This window comes from Cervus canadensis, chromosome 5, assembly GCF_019320065.1.
Source record: "Cervus canadensis isolate Bull #8, Minnesota chromosome 5, ASM1932006v1, whole genome shotgun sequence".
NCBI classification, from domain to species: domain Eukaryota; kingdom Metazoa; phylum Chordata; class Mammalia; order Artiodactyla; family Cervidae; genus Cervus; species Cervus canadensis.
In genome coordinates this window covers 78,510,059-78,531,187 of record NC_057390.1, presented here as the reverse complement: position 1 = coordinate 78,531,187, position 21,129 = coordinate 78,510,059, and the positions used below count along the sequence as shown (strand labels likewise).

The following is a 21,129-nucleotide window of genomic DNA, read 5'->3' as shown; positions in this document are numbered from 1 at the left end:
ATCGTTACGTTCTTCATTTTTCTACTATTAGAACATTAGAAATTCTAGATTTTTAGCTGTGAGGGAGGATTTCTGGTGGTTTTAGTTGTATTTCATAGAAGGCAAGAGGAAATCTGCGCATACTGGGCGCTGTTTTTCTTTCACCAGCTCTCCTAAAACAAGATTTCAGAGCCCACATATGCAGAGCAGCTAGCTCCAGGTTGTCCTTTTGTAGGTTCACTTCTTTGGGACTCATGCACAGATCTCAGCAATATTAGGGTAAAGGGCTAGAAGAGTCTGTGATGTGAAATAAAGACAATAGTGGAATTAAAGAGCCTGAATATTGCTGTTTTTCTTTTGAGTATTAAAAATGTTCCATTTAAAGAAACTATGGTTTCAAAGCAAATCTGCAAAGAGCATGACCAGTGTGGAACAAGAAATTGCCTGGAATTTGCTGAAAGCCATCTTTGGTTGCCGCTTGCAATGTAACAGTTCCACAAGCAACTTGATATGGATGCAGCCTATTGAAGACCATCAGTGTTTTTTCAAGCAGTTTGCATTTTAGGAGAGAGAATACACCTAGACTCTCATGGGGTCACTTCTTTAAAAAGGTCAGCTTGGCTATACTTTTGACCTGGATTAGTTTTTCAGTCTGTGAATTTTGTCAGAGATTGAGGGGTAGGAGAGAGCCTGTCTTTTTGGAAGAGATTGTATGCTTTCTTACGTCATCAATGTTTATGTTAACTAGGTCACTATATAAAATGTTGGGGCTTCCCAGCTGGCGCTAGTGGTAAAGAATCTGCCCGCCAGTGCACGTTCCATCCCTGGGTCAGGAAGATCCGTGGAGAAGGAAATGGCAACCCACTCCAGTATTCTTGCCTGGAAAATTCCACGGCAAGGGAGCCTGGCTGGCTGCAGTCCATCGGGCCATGAAGAGTTGGGCCCTACTGAGCACACATATAAAAAGTTAGTATTGTATCTACTGTTGACTGCTAACATGAGTCTTCTCACCTGATGCGGTGGAGGGGTGTGTGCTTTTGCAGTGGATTATAGATTTATTTTATGCCTTTTTACAAACAATAATAAGAAATACAAAATATCCAAATAGTTTATCTTTGGGGTTGGATGTATTTGAGTATTGTTCGTTTTTTAATAGGGATATATACTGTTGTATAGATAACAGTAATAAAAGCTACAGTTTTAAAATGCAGACTTGAAAGATCACTTCTTATTTGGAAAGGAAATTTAAGAAATACAACTGACTATTCCGCACAACTATACAGTTCATTTGAGAAGTGATATTTTAAAATCCAATGAGAAATAACCCAGCCTATTTATTTAGGATTCACTTCGATGTAAATTACTTAAACATGTGAACAGGTAAGAACATAGAAGTTCTTCAGCTGACATTTCTGGTTAACCCAAGTTCTCACCACCAGCCCCTCCCTTTCAGTTCATCATAGTTTTGATTATGGCTGCCTGTAAATGTGGGTTCCTTCTTTCTTACCTGTTCATTTGTCTCAGATTGCTGAGGGTGTTCACATGGTCCTCACAGAGGCAAGGCACGTGATTTCCACATTATCTCTAGATGAAACACCAAGGTGCTGGTCTGGAACCTTCTCTCCAGCTCTGGCAGATTTTTCACTAGTGGTAGGAAGGAAGCTCACTGGTGGCTCCTGTGTGTCGTTACTAAGTGACAGGTGTTCCAGGTGCATTGCATGTGAGGATCTGTAATCTTCCTGTATCCCTACAATGTAGGCAGTATTTTAGCTCCATTTTGTGTGGGAAATAGGTGTGTAGCTTGCCTAAGGTCACATTGGTAGTGAGAGCTTGAATTTGAACTCAGGTCTTTCTCCAAAATTTATACTCAGTAGACACTTTGTAACTGAATGTTGTCTCAAACCTGTTTCACCACTGAACAGTAATTTTAAGAGCAATATAATTTGTTTAGTACTATGTGTAATCTTTAAAATTAATTTTTATTTCCAGAGATGGGTGTTATGCCTGAGATTGCACAAGCCGTGGAAGAGATGGATTGGCTGTAAGTACCTCTGTCTTTAAAAACTTGTATGTTCCTGTGACAGCAGAGTTTTACAATTTAAATAATGGTTAGTGATTTTTATCAAGGATTTTTGGGCCCAGTTGGGTAAATGATATTCAGTTTTTTTCTTGTGATTCTTTAAATTGTAGAATTTCCTTTTTAAACGATATATTTTTAGCTGAAAAAAGATTGGTAGTGTTTACCAAATAAAATTCTTATCTAGGTTTATTATTTAACATGACTTAATGAGCTTAGGTGATTTTTCTTTTCTTTTTTTTCACTAATTAAAATTCTTCAAAATGATTCTTCTAGTCTCCCAACTGACATCCAGGCTGAATCGATCCCCCTGATCCTAGGAGGAGGTGATGTCCTTATGGTATGTTTAAACATGGTGGAGTGGTCGGAAGCCAGGGAAACACAATTCTGGGGCTGCTTATAACCCCACACTTAAAGAGGCCACATAGGCTTAAAAATGATATTTTCACCAAATTAATTTTGTTTATGCACCAACATTGAAGATCCATATGTCCCATTCAAAGTAAGTAGGTTGGAGTTGTGAGGAACGCAAAGGTGGATATGATGCAGTCCTTGCCCTTCAGAAGCTTAAACCCAGTAGCTCAGTAAGAGGTACACAGATAAATGTCATACAAGGGAGGATTTGTCTAAGAAATGCAGTGTGTGAAAAGATTCAAGTGGGGGTACAGTTACTCTTCTTCTTGAGGAATTGTAAGGGACTTGACTTTGGAGGAAGTAGATTTTGGACAAGGGACGGTAAAGGAGAAATGCCCTCCAGGTAGATAGCACATCCGCAAAAACAGGGAATAGGGGAATGCAGGGTATTATCCCAGAGTAGTTCACTCGAGGGGTAGCATGACATTTGTGTGTCTGTGGTGCGGGGTTGGGGAGGTGTAACTTTAGATAAGATGGGAATATATGGTGAGTCAGATTATCTGAGCCCTTTCTTAAGGGTCACGGTAAAGAATTTTGGTGTTTGTTGGCAGTGGGGATCATTGGACATGTTTAACTAGAGATACCTTGTGTGCTTAGAAGTGTGTTTTTTAATGAAGATTGATTTGGTAGCAGTTTGTAGTATAGCTCTGAGAGGTGAGATGCAGTTAGGGTGTTAGAATAGTGAGGGTTTAGATTTGAGTGTTAGCAATGGGAAAAGAGCGAACAGATTGCAGAGAGAATGAAAAAGAAATGGCAAGATTGGCAGTAGTCAAAAGAATTGAATGAGGAAATTGGAATAATCTGCCTAGCTTGTGTATCATTAAGAGATTTCTACATGCTATCGCATTATTTGATTTCCTTAGCTGGCAATTTAAGCTTTATTATTATTTTTTTTTCTTTTAGGCTGCAGAAACAGGAAGTGGAAAAACTGGGGTAAGTAAACTTCTAAGTTGACTTACTTTGTAAGAGTTGATTTTTAAAGCAACTTTTGTTCAGTCACCTAAGTTGTGTCCGACTCTTTGTGACCCCGTGGACTGTAGCACACCAGGCTTCCCTGTCCTTCACCATCTCCTGAAGTCTGCTCAGACTCCTGTCCATTGAGTCGGTGATGCCATCCAACTGTCTCGTCCTCTGTCGTCCTTCTCCTGCCTTCAATCTTTCCTAGCATTAGGGTCTTTAAACAGTGGTTTTTGCTTTGAAATATTTAAATCAAATAACCTCCTTCCAAAATATAAAAAATTCGTTGCTTGCTACTGAGAGCAATATTTTTGTTGCCATGCCAGCTAATTCTGAAAAAGATTTACAAGAGTATGGCTTTAAGAATATAGTTTTAAACTTGGCCTTGGAAAAAAGCACAGTATCTTTAATATTTATACTCACTTCTGAATTTTAATGTCATGGCTCCAGTAATAAAGAGATTGCAATTAGAGGTTGGTCTCCTATTGGTCTAGACTAGAGAAAACATTTATCCTTTTCAGTTTAGTTTATTCTGTAAGTCCCTATTGCTTATTATTTTGGGTTGTTGGCTGGCTCCTATTTCTTTCATTCAGTCAATTTTTGTTACCTTACTGATACTTTGGCTTTGGGCAAATTAGAGCAGCAATCAGGAATATGTGTATTATTTAATTATTTAAGGTGTATGCATAGTTCTCACAATTTATATTGATTAGTAAACTGTCGCTGACATCTTGTTACTAATATAGAGCACTCTTGTTTCTTCACCAGGCTTTCAGTATTCCGGTTATTCAGATAGTATATGAAACTCTGAAAGACCAACAAGAAGGCAAAAAAGGAAAAGCAACAATTAAAACTGGTGCTTCAGGTGGTTTTTTGCATATTATTAATTTCCTTTTGTATAAATTAGTAATTCTCATGCTAGATGTTTAAAGATGTGAGATTTGAGTGTGCACTTTTATTGTCAATATATGGGGGATGGTATTGTCACTTGGTGTTGTGGAAACCATCAATGCTAAAAGTCAGAGCATAAACATTGGAAGATGATGCCTTTTAAAATACTAACATTAGTATTAATTGCTTTGAGAAAATACTGGCATTTTGGAAATTATAGTTATTTTTAATGTTTTTCTTAACTTGATAGCTTTTATGCATAATATTGAAGATAAAGGGCTTCATTGTGGCTCAGCTGGTAAAGAATCTGTCTGCAGTGCAGGAGACCTGGGTTCGATCCCTGGTTTGGGAAGATCCCCTGGAGAAGGGAAAGGCTACCTACTAGAGAATTCCATGGACTAGATTGTCCATGGGGTTGCAAAGAAACACAACTGAGTGACTTTCACTTTCACTGAAGATAAATTGGTACGATGTTTTACAAAGGCATTGAGGAAGGATTTTACAAATAATTGGTAGAGTAAAAACCCATAGTGGTAGAAAATACTGCCTCCTACAAGGAAAGAGGCATGCGTTTTTGTTTAAGATAAGAAGGAAGGAGCCCAAGAAGTTAAAATGTAAAGTGAACATTTTAAATTCAGTTTCTTACTTTCAGTCCTGTCTCCATGAAGATTGGTTCTGTTGGTGCCATCAACAATCATACATCAATTTTCTCACCCTTAAATTTTGTCGCATTTATTAAGTGGTTTATGAATTCCATTCTATCTTGAGTAGTCTGTGATTTTATTAAGTCACTTTTGTTTCATGAAACAAAACTTGATTGTGACACAGTTGCAAGCTTAAGTGGCATGAGCTGGCATATCAACATTTTCTTCTCAGGAGTTTGAAAGTAACAGTGTTACAGAGTTTGTAGAATGAACTTATTTGTAAATGAATTGTGAGATAATGGATGTGAACTCTAGACTATTAGCCTATAGTCTCAGAACTTGTAATGGCTATCAGCCATCATTTATAACAGATGATGATGAAAGAGAACACTGCACCGAAGGATAACTTGAATGGTTGTGGTTCTAAAAACCATGTCCTATTACAGATAAAGAAGCCAGGTACTGAAACATGGAGAAACAAAAAAGAGAGATGGTGTAATTGTTAAATCACTGAAGGGATCTGGAGAGAGAGTATCGTTCTAGAAAGTACTGTTTAACTTAATTCCTAGTAGCTCACTTGAGCCCACAGTGAATGGAGACCCTCAGAGAACATTCAGACTGTTTAAGCAGATGGTAGATACCATTTGACCAGAAATAATCCAGAAAAGATTTCTATCTTGGGCCGAAATTGGGCTTGAAAATACATCGAGTTCTCTTCAGCTATTGCGATTCTTTGGTTATCCACTCTTACGGCACTTTAGAAAAGGACAATGCTGATTCCATAGACGTAAGGAGAAAAATACTTTGTGACTTTTGAATTATTTAAGGTAAAGGACTGGCTTTTCTTTTAGTTATGATAAAGTGATAATTAGACTCTGATACGTTGGTAGGTTGTTTTCACTATGATTGAAGTCACCAGAACTTCATCTTATTAATGCTCTCACTGTTAGGACACAGATCAGTGCCATCCTATAAAAAAGCACTGAAATGAGAGCAGAAAAGGTTTTAGCCCTTGGTGGGTCAGTGACTATTGTTTTTGACATGTTTCAGTTTTCAGTTTCAGTTTTGCCTTTAATCAAAACAGCAACACTTTTGTACATTCCAAATAATGTGTAAGACTATATTGAATCTAGAGGAGTTAAGGTATGATATAAAATATAAAATATTCACTTTATTTTCTGTAGAATGTTTTAAATTATGTTTATTTAGGGTTAACTTTTCTCCTTTTAATTTGCTTAGTGCTGAACAAATGGCAAATGAACCCGTATGACAGAGGATCTGCTTTCGGTAAGTGGAGAGATTTTAGCAATATATTTATAATTCAAAAACGTGTTTTTAATAAAATGCTGAGGAAAGATAAAGAATCCTTATAAACTGATAAGGGGTTCTTGTGTTGATGGCTGATAAAAGTGTTACTTATTTTAGTAAGAAAGAGGTAAACAGCCAATAAGGAAAATGGGCAAAGTACGTGAATAGGCAGTTCACAGAAGAGCAGATCCAAATGGCAATAAACATGCAGAGGTCAAGTTTACAGGTAGTAGGGAAGGGAAATGTAAAAATTACAGTGAATGTTTTATACCATCTGATTAGCAAGAATCCAGAAGAGTGATACAAACGTACAAATTGGCTGCCTCTCTTAAGAAGCAGTTCCGCATTATCTATTAGTATTTAAAGAATGTATATTCCTGGAAGATCAAGCTCATTGGGAAAAAATTTCTCGTATGCAAGGATATACATTCAGACCTGTTGGATGCAACATTATTTCTAATGATAAAAACTACCAGCAAAGTAAATGCTGCTGCCAGAATAGTGAACAAAGATTAGGGTGTATCCATGGACTGTTGTGTAGCCATTAGGAAGAACAAGTCAGAACTGTAGAGCTGACTTGGAGGAATTTTCCTCAGGTGTCAATGAGGAAGAAAATCAGGATACAGAGAAAGGTAGAGGGGGCCTGAGGAATCATGACAAAAACAAGCAACCCCAATGCTACTCTCTACCATGTGGTATCTAGTTTATATCGAAGTTTATTTATGTATGCATGCATAAAGAATTTTAAATACAAAAATTTTTAGGATTTACCATTGTCAGAGAACTTTTTAAAAATTCAGAGGTTTATATGATATACTCATGAGAATTTATACTTTGAATAAATAAGGTAGTTTCTGATAAGTGAAGGAAAATGTGTGACGAGGTGCTTTTTCAAAAAGTTTCTTCTATAGTCAGGTGCCAGATATGATTTGCAAGTCCAGGACAAAAGTTGCAGTTTCTAGTACAGACAAAAGCCAAATGCTTTACTTAAAGCCAAAAAGCACCAATTAACACTATGACTGACTGATATATAATATAGAACTTCATGTTTGAGAGTCCTGTATTAGCAAATAACAGCCACAGGGTTATTTATTCAGACTTTTCCTGCTTTTCCTTTGTGATTGCTGGATCCACAGGTTAGGGAACAAGCCAGGGACAGTTTCTCTTTTCCTTTTAGTGTAGCATTCATTCAGACTCTAATTTCAGCATAAAATCAGAGCAACAAGTGTCGTCCTTAGTATGCATTTCTTTAAGGGACTCTAGAGAATAGTTGTCTACATATGTGTTGGTGGTGCATCTGGCGTTAGTACAAGTCAGACTAGGTACTGTGTTGATTGCTTTTTGTTGTGGTAAAATGCTGTCCAGGTCAACAGGTCACAGTAAAGAAACTCATCCCTGACCTATGGCATGGCCCTCCAGGGGTTGAATGGGGCAGTTACTCACACAGAAGATGCTGCTGTCCTTCAGGAATCAGCAGCTCTTAGTCCCTGAAACATTGCAATAAGCGTTTATCTTATTAGTGAGACTGAACAATACTTATTTCAGAGTGTGTGATTTACATCATCTGTATTGACATGGTTTTCTGTGTTTTTCTCAAATCCAGCAATTGGGGCAGATGGTCTTTGTTGTCAGAGCAGAGAAGTAAAGGAATGGCATGGATGCAGAGCCACCAAAGGCTTAACGAAAGGTATTAAACAACATTTGTGCTCCTACAAACTTTTGGGGAGATGTGTTAGTACATGAACTTTCTTTAAAATAGCTTTAAAGTGAGGATCGGAGAAGATTTTTAATGTTGCAAAAAGATCTACAAGTCTTCATCTGGAACATATAAAATGTAATTCAGAAACAGTGGAAAAGTGTTATTGTTCAGCTGCTAAGTAGCATCTGAGTCTTTGTGGTCCCATGGACTGCAGTATGCCAGTCTCCGCTTTCCCTCACTCTCTCCCAGAGTTTGCCCAGATTCATGTCTAAATGGAAAAGTGGCTGCATGGTAAATGAGTCATATGTGAACGATTTATGTAAATCTCAAAAGTGTTTTGCCCCTCTAGGGAAGCACTACTATGAGGTATCCTGTCATGACCAAGGGCTGTGCAGAGTTGGGTGGTCTTCCATGCAGGCGTCCCTAGACCTCGGTAAGTGTTTCTGAAATAAACTGAGTTTATTGATTTCCATTTGTGAATTTTTAACGTTTTGTTTTAGTGGGGAGTGAAATAATAAACTTAACCTTACAGAGTTTATATTTAGAGACATAGAAATAGTATTATTTGCCTATTCCCTGCCTCATTCCAAGAAAGATTTGAAGTCCCCCACAAATAGATACTGTAGCATCATAAAATCAGGAGGAATAACTTTGAGGGTAAGAGTAAATTCAGTAAAGTTAGTCTGCATTAATACATACCACACAATACTTGTAGATGCTTCAGATTATCCTCAGCTTGTAAGCTGCTTTTATGGTGCTTTTCACTCTATACTTTTTCTTCCCACATTTATAAACTATTTTTAAAATCTAGGCACTGACAAGTTTGGATTTGGCTTTGGTGGAACAGGGAAGAAATCCCACAACAAGCAGTTTGATAATTATGGAGAGGTAAGTTGTCTTTAATGACTCAATCATAGCTTAGTACATTTTCTTGCATACTTGATCACTCGTGATATGACTGAGGGTATAGAAGCTATTGTCAAGTTCAAGTGAATTTTCTGAACATTCTCCACAGAAAATTCAGTTTTGGACTGTGGTGAAGAAATGATACAAGATGGAAAAAATTAATTTTCATTTATACCATTCATTAGCCCCTCCACAGTTTCTTTGTGTTCACCCCATTTTGATTTGGGTTTTGACTTTAGTGCTTGTGGTGTTCATTTCTTCTTCTGAATTATGTTATATCTTAATACACTTGTTCTGGTAACCTGTGTCTGTAGTAACATGGATGAGCCTTAATATCATGTGGATTCTAAGAAGCATGTCTAATGCTTCTATTATTATATGTGATATGCTAGAACAGGCATTTTTAACATCTGCCTTAGAATTTTAAGTAATTATTATGCAATACTAGCAGGCACTTTGGATGCAACTATATTTGAACTTTTAACCTTAATTTCAATTTTACTTTTCATTAACAGTACTTGACTTTCTGGTTTTCTAGGAATTCACTATGCATGATACCATTGGATGTTACCTAGATATAGATAAAGGGCATGTCAAATTCTCCAAAAACGGTAAGCTTTCTATGGGTTGTTTTGTTTGAGAATATATATGATTTTCAGTATTCGTGATTTTTAAAATTCCCTCACTGTCTTCAGTCCTCTCTCCCTTCCTCCTTAGCTTTCTTTTAGACAAATGCTTACTGAACATTTTCCATGTGTCAAGCACGCTGGTAGGTTCTAGAGATGCAGCAGAAAAGGGAGTAGACAAATTTATGTACAGTTTTTTGGGCTTTACCTACTGGTGGGGGGAGGCAGAGAAATCTAGGACATGTTAGGAGGGAACAGTGGGCACTGAAAGGGTATGTAAGTCTGGGTAAGGGAATGGAAAGTGATGGTCTGGGGTTGGTCAGAGGAGGCTTCTTTGAGAAGGTGGTGGTAGGCAGCACAGTTAATGCCAGAGCCAGGCGGGGGAATGTCAATACAAATAGGCTGGTAGATTTGATGATGTGAGCATGTGGAGGTCCTTTTCTGGTTGTTTCGATTCATTTTCTGTATCTCTCTCCTTTTTTTTTTAAAGGCAAAGACCTTGGTCTGGCATTTGAAATACCACCACATATGAAGAACCAAGCCCTGTTTCCTGCCTGTGTTTTGAAGGTAACTAGAGATGCGTTGCTGTGACTGTAAGCTACTTTGATCTTCATCATTTCATCCTGGTTAGTTTGCTGTTAGGTTCAGAGTTATCATTTTCTCCTTTATTCAATGCTAGAACGCAGAACTCAAATTTAACTTCGGGGAAGAAGAATTCAAGTTTCCACCGAAAGACGGTTTCGTTGCCCTTTCCAAGGCGCCGGAGAGTTTCGTTGTCAAGTCGCAGCACACAGGTAGGTACGGCACCCAAGGGAGTGAGGGTTTCAAGAAGGGGGTGTGGTGAGAACACCAGTGACCGAGGCTTCTCGCAGTGAGGTCCAGTTCTCCCCGGCTGCTTTAGTCTCATGTTTATTGAACACATCAGTAAAATTCAGGGTCAGAACCCAATTCATAAACTCCCAAGTGTTGGTTTCAGGCCGGGCATTTGGGGGAATCTGATCATGATGATGATGGTGGTATCTAGGGTTTACAGGGTGTGTGCTTCTTAAATGCCATGGCGCTGTGTTAGGTGTTACCTCCGTCATTTAGTCTTTGCAACAACCCTGCAAGGTGGTCATACAAAGAACTTGAGGAATAGGGACTTGACCGAGGTCAGAGGATGTGTAAGCAATGGAACTAAATTCAAATCCAAGCCATCTAACTGCAGAGTGCACACACTAACCACTGTGCTACCCCGTCTGCTTCACTTATTGAAGCTCAGTATGTCTCAGAGCTCATTTATCACAAAGGGAAGTGAAAGAAAAGGAAGTGAAGTCGCTCAGTTGTGTCTGACTCTTTGGGACCCCATGGACTGTAGCACATCAGGCTCCTCTGTCCATGGGGTTTTCCAGGCAAGAGTACTGGAGTGGGTTGCCATTTCCTTCTCCAGAGGATCTTCCTGACCCAGGGATTGAACCCAGATCTCCAACATTACAGGCAGACGCTTTACTGTCTAAGCCACCAGGGAAGCCTATTTATCACAAAGTGTATGATCAGTTACAATTGCTTGATCAATTAAAATTACTGCAGCTAGTTTTAAAGAAGCTGTAGTTCATTTTAGGAAATCTTTGTTTTGTTCGACTATCATCTGTATTGCTTGACAGTTGTTTCTGAGATTTTGATGGTGGAATATTTGCGCTCGTCGTCTTGAAAATAGAAGTATCCTGAGGTGTACCCCAATCTTTCTCATTCTCCTTAGGTAACGCGCAGGTGGCACAAACAAAGTTCCTCCCCAATGCTCCAAAAGCTCTCATCGTCGAGCCTTCCCGGGAATTGGCTGAACAAACTCTGAATAACGTCAAGCAGTTTAAGAAATACATTGATAACCCTAAGTTAAGGTAAAGAGTCCACTTGTGCTCAAATGCCTGTTGTCTTTAGACCTGAGATGTTTCAGAAGAAGAGTAAAGTAGGAAAAATCGAGGGAGAAATGCAGTGCGTGTACATATACACATGGATGCGTGGGTAAATATATTTGATTTTGATATATAGTAGCAGTTAGTTTCCATATAAAAGTCCTGTTTAAGTGAGAAAAGTTCGATTTAAAAAAAGTGGTGGTGTCGTTCAGCCTCTCATTCATGTCCAACTCTTTGCAACCCCATGGACTGCAGCACGCCAGGCTTCCCTGTCCTTCACTATCTCCTGGAGTTTACTCAAACTCATGTCTGTTGAATCGGTGATGCCATCCAACCGTCTCCTCCTCTGTCGTCCCCTTCTCCTTCTGCCTTCAATCTTTCCCAGCATCAGGGTCTATTCCAGTGAGTCAGTTCTTCACATCAGGTGGCCAAAGTTTTGAAGCTTCAGCTTCAGCATCAGTCCTTCCAATGAATATTCAGGGTTGATTTCCTTTAGGATTTGACTGATTGGTTCTCCTTGCAGTCCAAGGGACTCTCAAGAGTCTTCTGCAATACCACAGTTTGAAGGCATCAGTTCTTCAGTGCTTAGCCTTTTTTATTGTCCAGCTTTCACATCTGTACATGACTACTGGAAAAACCATAGCTTTGACCATACAGGCCTTTGATGGTAAAGTGATGTCTCTGCTTTTTGATATGCTGTCTAGGTTTGTCATTGCTTTTCTTCCAAGGCGGTCTCTTTTAATTTCATGTCTACAGTCACCTTCCACAGTGATTTTAGAGTCCAAAAAGTAAATTTGAGATTTTTCTTGTGTCTCTTACATAAACAGTCATAATTTGCAAAATAGAATCAGAGTAAAAATTCATTAAAGGGTCTGTTTCATTAATTTTAGCTTCATCACTTCATTTGCATAGATAGTGTATCACTCTGTCTCGCGTGTTGGTAAACCTGACTTGGTGAGGTTAACTCTCGCCTGTCTCACAGTGGTGACCACCTTGCCTGTGGGCATCAGGCCGGTCGCTCTAGTTGGGGGGCTCTTTCTGCCACTGGGGGGGAGATCACAAGTCTAGTGAGCTTGGGGAGCTTCTGGCTCAGGAACAATCCCTTTCAATTCCAGGAAAGCCATACCATACCTTCTCAATACCAGGAAAGCCATACCATACATATATCTGTCAGTTGATTTTTATTTATTTTGCTTTTAATTATCTTTTCTTACTGAAATATAATTCACATTCACCATTAAAATTTACTATTTAAAGTATACAATTCAGTGGTTTTTAGTATATGGTCACGAGGTTGTGCAGTCATCCCCATGATCTAACTTCAGAAACTGAATTATTGATGTCCTGTAGGCGCATCTTTTAAATATTAATCTGTCTTAAAAGTTAAACTTATTCAGGGATAAATTTATACTTAGTAAAACTTTTTCGGTAAAATAATTTGTAATTTTGTCTTGAGGATTAATGCATTTCATTCTTTCAGTAACTATCTGAATACCTACCTAAGGAGTGAACACTTAGCTTAGGGGTTAGGGTATAACTGAGAATTCTTTGCTTTTGTACAATTGTGTGCAGAAGTGGAGACAGAATGGTGGGGAGAGAAACAGCACAGCAGTAATGTGACGAAATGCCCTGAGGCCACGACAGAGGGTGTCACACAGGAATACATTTCCAGAACACCTGCCTAGTATAAGGGGTTCGGAACTCTTCACAAGGGAGTGTTTTTGGAAGAACGTAACATGCTCATATAGGTTGATTTTTGTGCTCTAATTATGGGTAAAGGTTAATGTGCATCTGGACAAAGCCTGGAAAGGAAGATGGTTGATAAGATCAGTTTATTTGTTAAGATGATCAAGTGGGGTGTTTCTCATTTCAGTGTTTAGTTCTACTGAACCTTTCCCTTGTTTGAAAACCCAGCTCAAGTCCTGGTTCTTTCTGGGAAGCTAATGTATGGGTACTGGCCCAGTCCTTTCTTCCTCCTCGGAGACGACTGACTGCATTTGCCCCCCTTAATCCATACACACCGTCATGTTAGCGTTCCTGTCTTAAATGTGCATAATTTTACTTGTCCCAGCTCAGTTTTACACTCCTTAAGGCAGGAGCTGGTCTTTTACATTCCTCAGCCCTGCAGTGCTCTGCTTACAAGCATAGATTGTTACGTGTATGTGTAGTTTTCTTCTGCTAAATTTGCAGACATAAATATATCTGATTAGAAAGGTAGATAAGAGTAAAGTTTTGTAAAAGAAATGACAGATTTAGGACCATAGTTACCGAACCCAGAAGTTAAGGACCTTATTTGAAACTACAAATTTACTGATTTATCCTCTGGGTATACGGAATCAGATTTCCTGGAAATAAGAATTAGAGCTCTTTTGTTTGTTTGTTTTTTAAAGAAGAATGGCATGTCTTCCAGGTGATTCTTAAGGAGCCAGTTTGGCATCTGGTGTTACCAGATTTAGGAAACAATGGCTCCAGAGTGGTAGGTGGTTAGGGACATGCCAAGGTAATAAACTTGCACAGACTAGAAGGCTTTCGGTGGTTTGTTTTTACTATCTGAATTGCTTAAGATGGCAGAAGGCAGCCATAAAGCCATTTTTTAAAATCTGTCATAGAATTTATGAGACTCGAGTGTTGACACCTTCTCTGTATTTTCTGGTATTTTTTAAATGAATGATTAAAAGTTGTCTGGCTGACTCAGGAAGTAATTTTGTAGGCTATTTATAAAAAAGAGACAATCTCTTTGTGAATAGCTATAGTGAGATATGGGCTTCCCAGGTGGCTCAGTGGTAAAGAATCGCCTGCCAATGCAGGAGATGTAGGTTTGATCCCTGGTTGGGAAGATCCCCTGGAGGAGAAAGTGGCAACACACTGCATTATTCTTGCCTGGGAAATCCCAAGGACAGAGGAGCCTGGCAGGCTACAGTCTATGGGGTTGGACACAGCAGAGCTACTGAGCATGCATGTAATGAGATACAATTCACATATCATACAATTAACTTTTTAAAATGTACAGATTATTTTAACTTCTGTTATATTCACACAGTTGTGCAACCACCAAAGCCAGTTTTAGGACATTTTCATCACCCTCAAAAGAAATGCTGCCTGTTAGCAGTCACTCCCATTTCCCTCTAACCTTCCTGTCCTTGGGCAGCCACTGATTTCCATCTATCGATTGCCTGTTTTGGACTTCTTATTATATATAAATGAAATCAAATAATATGTGCTTTTTTTGGATTGGCTTCTCTCATGTACCGTAACGTCTGTAAGGTTCATCAGTGTTACAGTGTGTATTAGTACTTAATTCCTTTTTATTTCCAAGAAGTATTCCATTGTGTGCATATACCACATTTTTAATTAATCCATTCATTGCTTCATGGATGTTTGTGTTATTTCCACTTCTTGGTTACTGTTCTGTGCACATTAGTGTACAGAGTCTTGTGTGGACACACATTTCCGTTTCTCCTGGGTCTATGCTCAGGAGTGGAACTGCTGGCTTATGTGGTAGCTTCATGTTTAACATCTTCAGGTGCCCCTGACTGTTTTCCGAAGGTACAGCGCTATTCTGCATTCCTACTAGTAACGCGTGAGCGTTCCAGTTTCTCCACATCCTCTCCTTATTATCTGTCTTTATAGTTACAGCCTTCCTAATGGGTGTGCAGTGGTACCTAACTGGTTTCGGTTTGTATTCCCCTAATAGCTAATCTTGTTGAGCATCTTTTCATGGGCTTACCAGCCATTTGTAATGTCCATTCAGATCCTTTGCCCATTTTTCAGTTGGGTTATTTGTCTTTTTATTATTGAGTTGTAAGATATATATAAGATATATGTAGTATTATGGTTAGATATATATAATTTGCATGTGTTTTCTCTCCTTTTGTGGGCTTTTTCACTCTCTGGGTAGTGTCCTTTGAAGTATAAAAGTATTTAATATTGATGAAGTAAAGTTTATTTTTTCATTTGTTGCTTGTTTGCTTGTTTATTTTTTTGGTGTTGTAAGGGACTGTGCCTAACCTAAGATCATGAAAATTTGCGTTTTTTCCCCAAGAATTTTATAGTTTTAGATCTTATATCCGTGTTTAGCTCTGTGATTCATTCTGCATTAATTTTTGTGGTTGTGCATATCCATTTGTTCGAGCTCCATTTGTTGAAAAGACTATTCTTTCCCCGCACTGAATTAATAATCTTAGCATAAGGCAGTCTTTTAATCTAAACATATTTTTGGAAGTAGTATTATCTGGAATGAGAAAAATTCAAACACAAAAGGATATTCTGTGAAAAGTCTCCTTTCACCCCATCCCCCAGTTTTTAATTACTGACCTGGACGTAACTTTTAAGAATCTCTATGAGTGTATATTTTATACATATACAACCACATGTGTCTATAAAGGTTGATTGAAATCTGATTTCGGGGCACCTGGAGTTATCCTAATATAGGAAGATGCATAGCTGAGGACTGCTATTTTCTGGGCTCCAAGGTTTCACAGTCTCCTCACTTTACCATTCATTAACATTTTATTAGCTTCTAAAATGAAAGACCTTGTTTCTTTCCTTCTCTAGACTTTTGTTACAGATCCTTTCTCAGTTATTCAGTTTGAATATGTGCCTTCTCAAAATTGGGGGAAAAAAAGCAGGCTTTAATCTTTCTCTACATTATTATTCTGGTATTCATTCATTTCAGGGAGCTTCTGATAATTGGAGGTGTTGCAGCTCGAGATCAGCTCTCTGTTTTGGATAATGGGGTGAGTTGTACTTTTAAAGTAACATTATGTGTTGTCATTTTCACAATATAGTTCTGTTGTGTTTCAAGAAAAATGAGGCTGAAATGAAAACAAGATCACAAGAGTGTATGTCTGTTCAAAAACATCTTACAAGTATACCTTTTCTTTTCCCAAAAGTATACAGTACAGCAGTCTCTTCTAAACACCTCATGCAAAATTCCAACATACATGAATTCTTTTGGTTTATCTTTTGAGCACCTGAAAGTTCCTTCCCATTTTCATGCATTAAATAGTCATTTCCTCTGGGGATAGCTGAGAAAGAGGAAACTGGAGTGAAAAATAGAAATGGAGATAAGATGGGTTGCAGAGAAGGTAGAAGTATTAGCAGTGATCCTTGGAGGCTGATGGGTGGTGAGATGGTGGTTCCAGTGGGAGGGAGACGAATCTTCAGGTCTGTCTTAAAGGCTGTGCAGTTACCAAAGATGAACCTGGGACCGTGAGTCTCCTTACTGGGGAGGACGTTTAGGAAACTGAATTGTTCATACATTCAAATACAGGTAGAACTTCATAAAATATTTTGTATGTATGAGGTAACTTTCTCCTTACAAAGTTTTCTTCCATTCCTTTCCTAAATATTTTATCATTTAATTTAAACAGCCTGATACTGAGTCATGGTGAGCAAGTATGCTCTCTCTCCAATTCCTTGGTGCTGCTGTCAAATGAAATTTTATGCTGAATGGTTTTGATTTGACCTGGTATGGCATATTAGAGGCAAGGAATCATATTACTGTACTTAATACTGTTCTAAGATAGTAATATTGCTTTCATATGTTTTTACTTGATGGGCCATGTTTTAGTGGTTATAAGAAAGATTTAATATATTTGTTGCTTATCTTGGTTCCTCACATCCAAATTTATTTTCCCCATAAGTGATTTTCTTATATTTTCCAGCTGCAGAGCTTTTAGGGAATTATATCTGCTTTTGCCAGTTAAATCTAAAATTTGGTACTGACTGCAGCTGATGGCAAAGTAAAGGCAGTGTTATTCCACAGCTTTCTTGTTAGGACTCAGGTCCTTTCTACTTAGAGAATTTGTAATATATTCTCTTTCTGCTCTTCTTTCCATCTTAACCTTCTTGGCCTCTGTTATCTCCCACTGCCCTCTGGCTCGCTCTCAGCGCTGTGTTCTGTCTTATGCTGGGGCCAGAAGTCAGCTCTGGAGTCAGAGAATAGAACTACTTAATTTATAAAATTTCTTGAAGTTGCAGAATTATGCAACATATGCAGTTAGACTTGAAGAAGTGCTTGGTGCTGTTATCCAAGTTATATAAATATTTCTTGCAAGCTTTTCCAATTTGACTTTTTTTTTGAACCTGAGAGACCTGGTGTCTGTTTCCATGCTGACTAATTGAGACTGAAGAGGGAGGGACTTGCATGGCGGGTTAGCATCCTTTGTAAAGAGACATCATACGTAGAAGCAGAGTGGTATTGTATTCACTGCTGTGTATATAGCACAGTCCTTGGCACACAGTACATTGTTTTAATACGTTGAAGGGTTTTATCCATATTTTCAGACTATTTTCTAGATTGAACTAAGACTTGATTATAGTTATCAACACAGTTGAAACAGTAGCTTCAGCAATGTCTTTCATTTTTTATGGGGCTATAAATGCCTTCTACTGGATCAAATTAAAAGTCTTTTCAGCACAGTACTCTCAGTTTTTCAGGGGGTTAAATATTGAAGTAATGAGACTACAGTGATAAATTTGTTTGGAGTTGGTTACATTTTAATCTGGAGTGGAGAAAACAAGTGAAAAACAACAGAAGTGATTTTTTTTTTTTAATCCCTGTTGGTAAAGAGAAGAAGTTTTGAATTGTCTTAATTTATTGAATGATTCTATATAATACCTTATTGTGTTCACACACGTACATTCATGTACATACTTTAAAAATACTTACCCCTTTTGAGTACTTTCTAGAAATGGGCCTGGCTCTGTTAAATGCATTCTACACATTTTCTTACGCAGTTCCTAGCCCTTGTGATGGTCCTTTTCTCCATTTGTACAGATTAGGAAAAGAATTTATACCAAATATTACGTAATTTGCCCCAGATCTTACAACTCACAGGTAGAGCTTATTTCAAAGTTCATGTTTCTGTTCACTGTACCATGGACTTGATTAAAAGGTGTGTTTGTATGTCTGTGTGTGTAAAAATGTAAAATGTTAATCATTTGTACTGGTGTAGGGGCTCATGATATCAACATTCAGAAAACTAATATCATGGCATCTGGTCCCATCACTTCATGGGAAATAGATGGGGAAACAGTGGAAGCAGTGTCAGACATTATTTTTGGGGGCTCCAAAATTACTGCAGATGGTGATTGCAGCCATAAAATTAAAAGACACTTACTCTTTGGAAGGAAAGTTATGACCAGCCTAGATAGCATATTAAAAAGCAGAGACGTTACTTTGCCAACAAAGGTCCATCTAGTCAAGGCTATGGTTTTTCCAGTGTTCATGTATGAATGTGAGAGTTGGACTGTGAAGAAAGCTGAGCGCCGAAAAACTGATGCTTTTGAACTGTGGTGTTGGAGAAGACTCTTGAGAGTCCCTTGGACTGCAAGGAGATCCAGCCAGTCCATCCTAAAGGAGATCAGTCCGGGGTGTTCATTGGAAGGACTGATGCTGAAGCTGAAGCTCCAATACTTTGGCCACCTCATGGAAAGAGTTGACTCATTGGAAAAGACCCTGATGCTGGGAGGGATTGGGGGCAGGAGGAGAAGGGGACGACAGAGGATGAGATGGCTGGATGGCATCACCGACTCGATGGACATGAGTTTGAGTAAACTCCAGGAGTTGGTGATGGACAGGGAGGCCTGGTGTGCTGCGATTCATGGGGTCGCAAAGAGTCGGACACGACTGAGCGACTGAACTGAACTGAGGGGCTCATTATACTCTTCTCTTTGTGGATGCTTGAAAATTTTTAGAAAATCTAAATGAAACTTGTCCTTACTTGAATTGACAGGTGAATTTTTTACCACTAGCGCCACCTGTGAATGAGAAAATGGAAACTAGAAGAGATTAAATTAGTTAAGGTTACACAGTGGATCATAGTGGAATTGGGATTTTGGATCCTGGTTTAATTTCAGAGTTGCTATAATTAGACTGTATATAACAGTTAAAAATGTTAAAATCAGTTGCCAAAGTCATCACACTAATTTCAAACCAGATACAAATTTAACATTTCAGCAGTATCTAGAACGCCCATTTTTGTAGATTTGTAGTTGACTGTGTCTACTTCAGTATACATGTTTTTATTGTAAGTAGGCCATTGTTGGTTGCTATTCTAAGATGATTGCAGTAGTCCTTTAAGTTTCATAAGGTGCTGTTTTGGTGTATTTTTTAGGTGGATATTGTCGTTGGCACTCCAGGAAGACTGGATGATCTGGTGTCTACAGGAAAGCTGAACTTATCCCAAGTTAGATTCCTGGTCCTGGATGAAGCTGTATGTTAAAATCTACTCATGCTTTAAAAGAAAAAAAAATTTTTTTTGCTTATGTTTTTGGAGATAAAATGTGTGACTTGAAGAAAAATACAATTCAATCATGATCCTAATACCAAGAGAGAAATATTGTTACCAGTTTGGTGTATTTCCATTTATTCCTTATATTTATAGTAAAGACTGTTTTATGCAGTTGTAGTCAGGCTATGTGGAGTCTGGGAAATCTTTTTTGTTTTAATATGGTATATGAGTATTTCATGTCATTATTTATGAACAGTTTTTAAAGGCTTGCCTAATGGTCTCGTACATGCATACTTCATGGTTTATTTAACCACCCTCATTATTAGATATGTAAGTTTGTTTTCTACTCCAAATAATTATCTTGTTTGTACATACTTTTTTTTTTTAACATATTTCAAATTGCATTTATGTATTTTGGGCTCTTGAGATATATTTCCAAATTATTTTCAAGATGAAGTAGCTTTTCAACATTGAAGGTTTTTGTTTTTTCATGTTAAAGTCATTATTATTAAGGAGATGTGGTGGGAGCTATTAACTCTCATGTTCATTTTAGAATACCAGAGTATGATTTTTGAGTTATAAACTATCAGGTTTTTTCATATTATGGTCATATGGGCTTTAAAGTTGAGTTTATAACTCTTTCAGTATTCAATAGAAAATAATTATTTTGAAAGTATGGAGATATGTATGAATTAGTTTCCATGTCTTTTGTTATGCAGTTGATTTAGAAAAGAAAGATTTAGATACTGGTTTAAAACCTAATGCTTTTCTTTGCTTCTCCTATAGGATGGGCTTCTTTCTCAAGGTTACTCTGATTTTATCAATAGGATTCACAATCAGATTCCTCAGATTACCTCTGATGGAAAAAGACTTCAGGTATACAATAACTAATGCATTTTCAAATACATGTAGACATTTGTTATGTACTAATGCTTACTTTTTTGTTACATTCCCATTTTAGTGTCTTCTGGTTAAGTTAACTACTATATAAAACATTTTCTTTCTTACCTGATTAAGTAGTATGCACAAAGGAATATTCTTATGAGCTGCTTTTAGAAATAAGGTGAAGGGAATTTGAGGACATTACTTAAGTGTAGCAGAAGACTGTAAGTAAAAGATACTTAGTTTTTTCTTTTTTTTCCCTTTTCTACAGAGAGTGTAGGGTTTATATTCAAGATTCTGAGCATGCCTTCCTTTTTGAAGGAAAAATGTCTTGAGCTGTTGCAAAACAGTTGCTTCCTTAGTAATTATTTCTTAAAATATTACTCTTTCTTATTCTGTTTTCTTAGGAAGAATTCTAGAGGTAGAAACTTTTAGGAGGAGATAAATAGTACCTTATGATTTTAGGTTTTTAAAAACCTTTTCATTCATGTTAGTTTTTGTAGGGCCTTGAGGACTAGGTGGTGTGATTTCTGTGGCAATGAGGGGACTGGAGCTCAGAGATTGACCCACCCAAAGTCACGTCACTAGTTGTTGCTGCAGTCAGGTATTGAACTTGT

At 37.9% G+C, this 21,129-nt stretch overlaps 1 protein-coding gene across 2 annotated transcripts in view; it reads left to right on the top strand.

Moving 5' to 3' along the window:
* Positions 1-21,129, top strand: part of DDX1 (DEAD-box helicase 1) — a 38,556-nt gene that overhangs the window by 8,269 nt on the left and 9,158 nt on the right. For both annotated transcript variants that reach the window (XM_043469326.1, XM_043469327.1), the window contains exons 2-16: positions 1,969-2,020; positions 2,333-2,396; positions 3,374-3,403; positions 4,196-4,292; positions 6,202-6,249; positions 7,874-7,957; positions 8,319-8,402; positions 8,781-8,857; positions 9,414-9,486; positions 9,992-10,068; positions 10,181-10,295; positions 11,240-11,378; positions 16,069-16,129; positions 19,514-19,612; positions 20,417-20,506. In XM_043469326.1, coding sequence (XP_043325261.1) covers positions 1,969-2,020; positions 2,333-2,396; positions 3,374-3,403; positions 4,196-4,292; positions 6,202-6,249; positions 7,874-7,957; positions 8,319-8,402; positions 8,781-8,857; positions 9,414-9,486; positions 9,992-10,068; positions 10,181-10,295; positions 11,240-11,378; positions 16,069-16,129; positions 19,514-19,612; positions 20,417-20,506 — 1,190 coding nt within the window. The remainder of the gene's footprint in view (positions 1-1,968; positions 2,021-2,332; positions 2,397-3,373; positions 3,404-4,195; positions 4,293-6,201; positions 6,250-7,873; positions 7,958-8,318; positions 8,403-8,780; positions 8,858-9,413; positions 9,487-9,991; positions 10,069-10,180; positions 10,296-11,239; positions 11,379-16,068; positions 16,130-19,513; positions 19,613-20,416; positions 20,507-21,129) is intronic.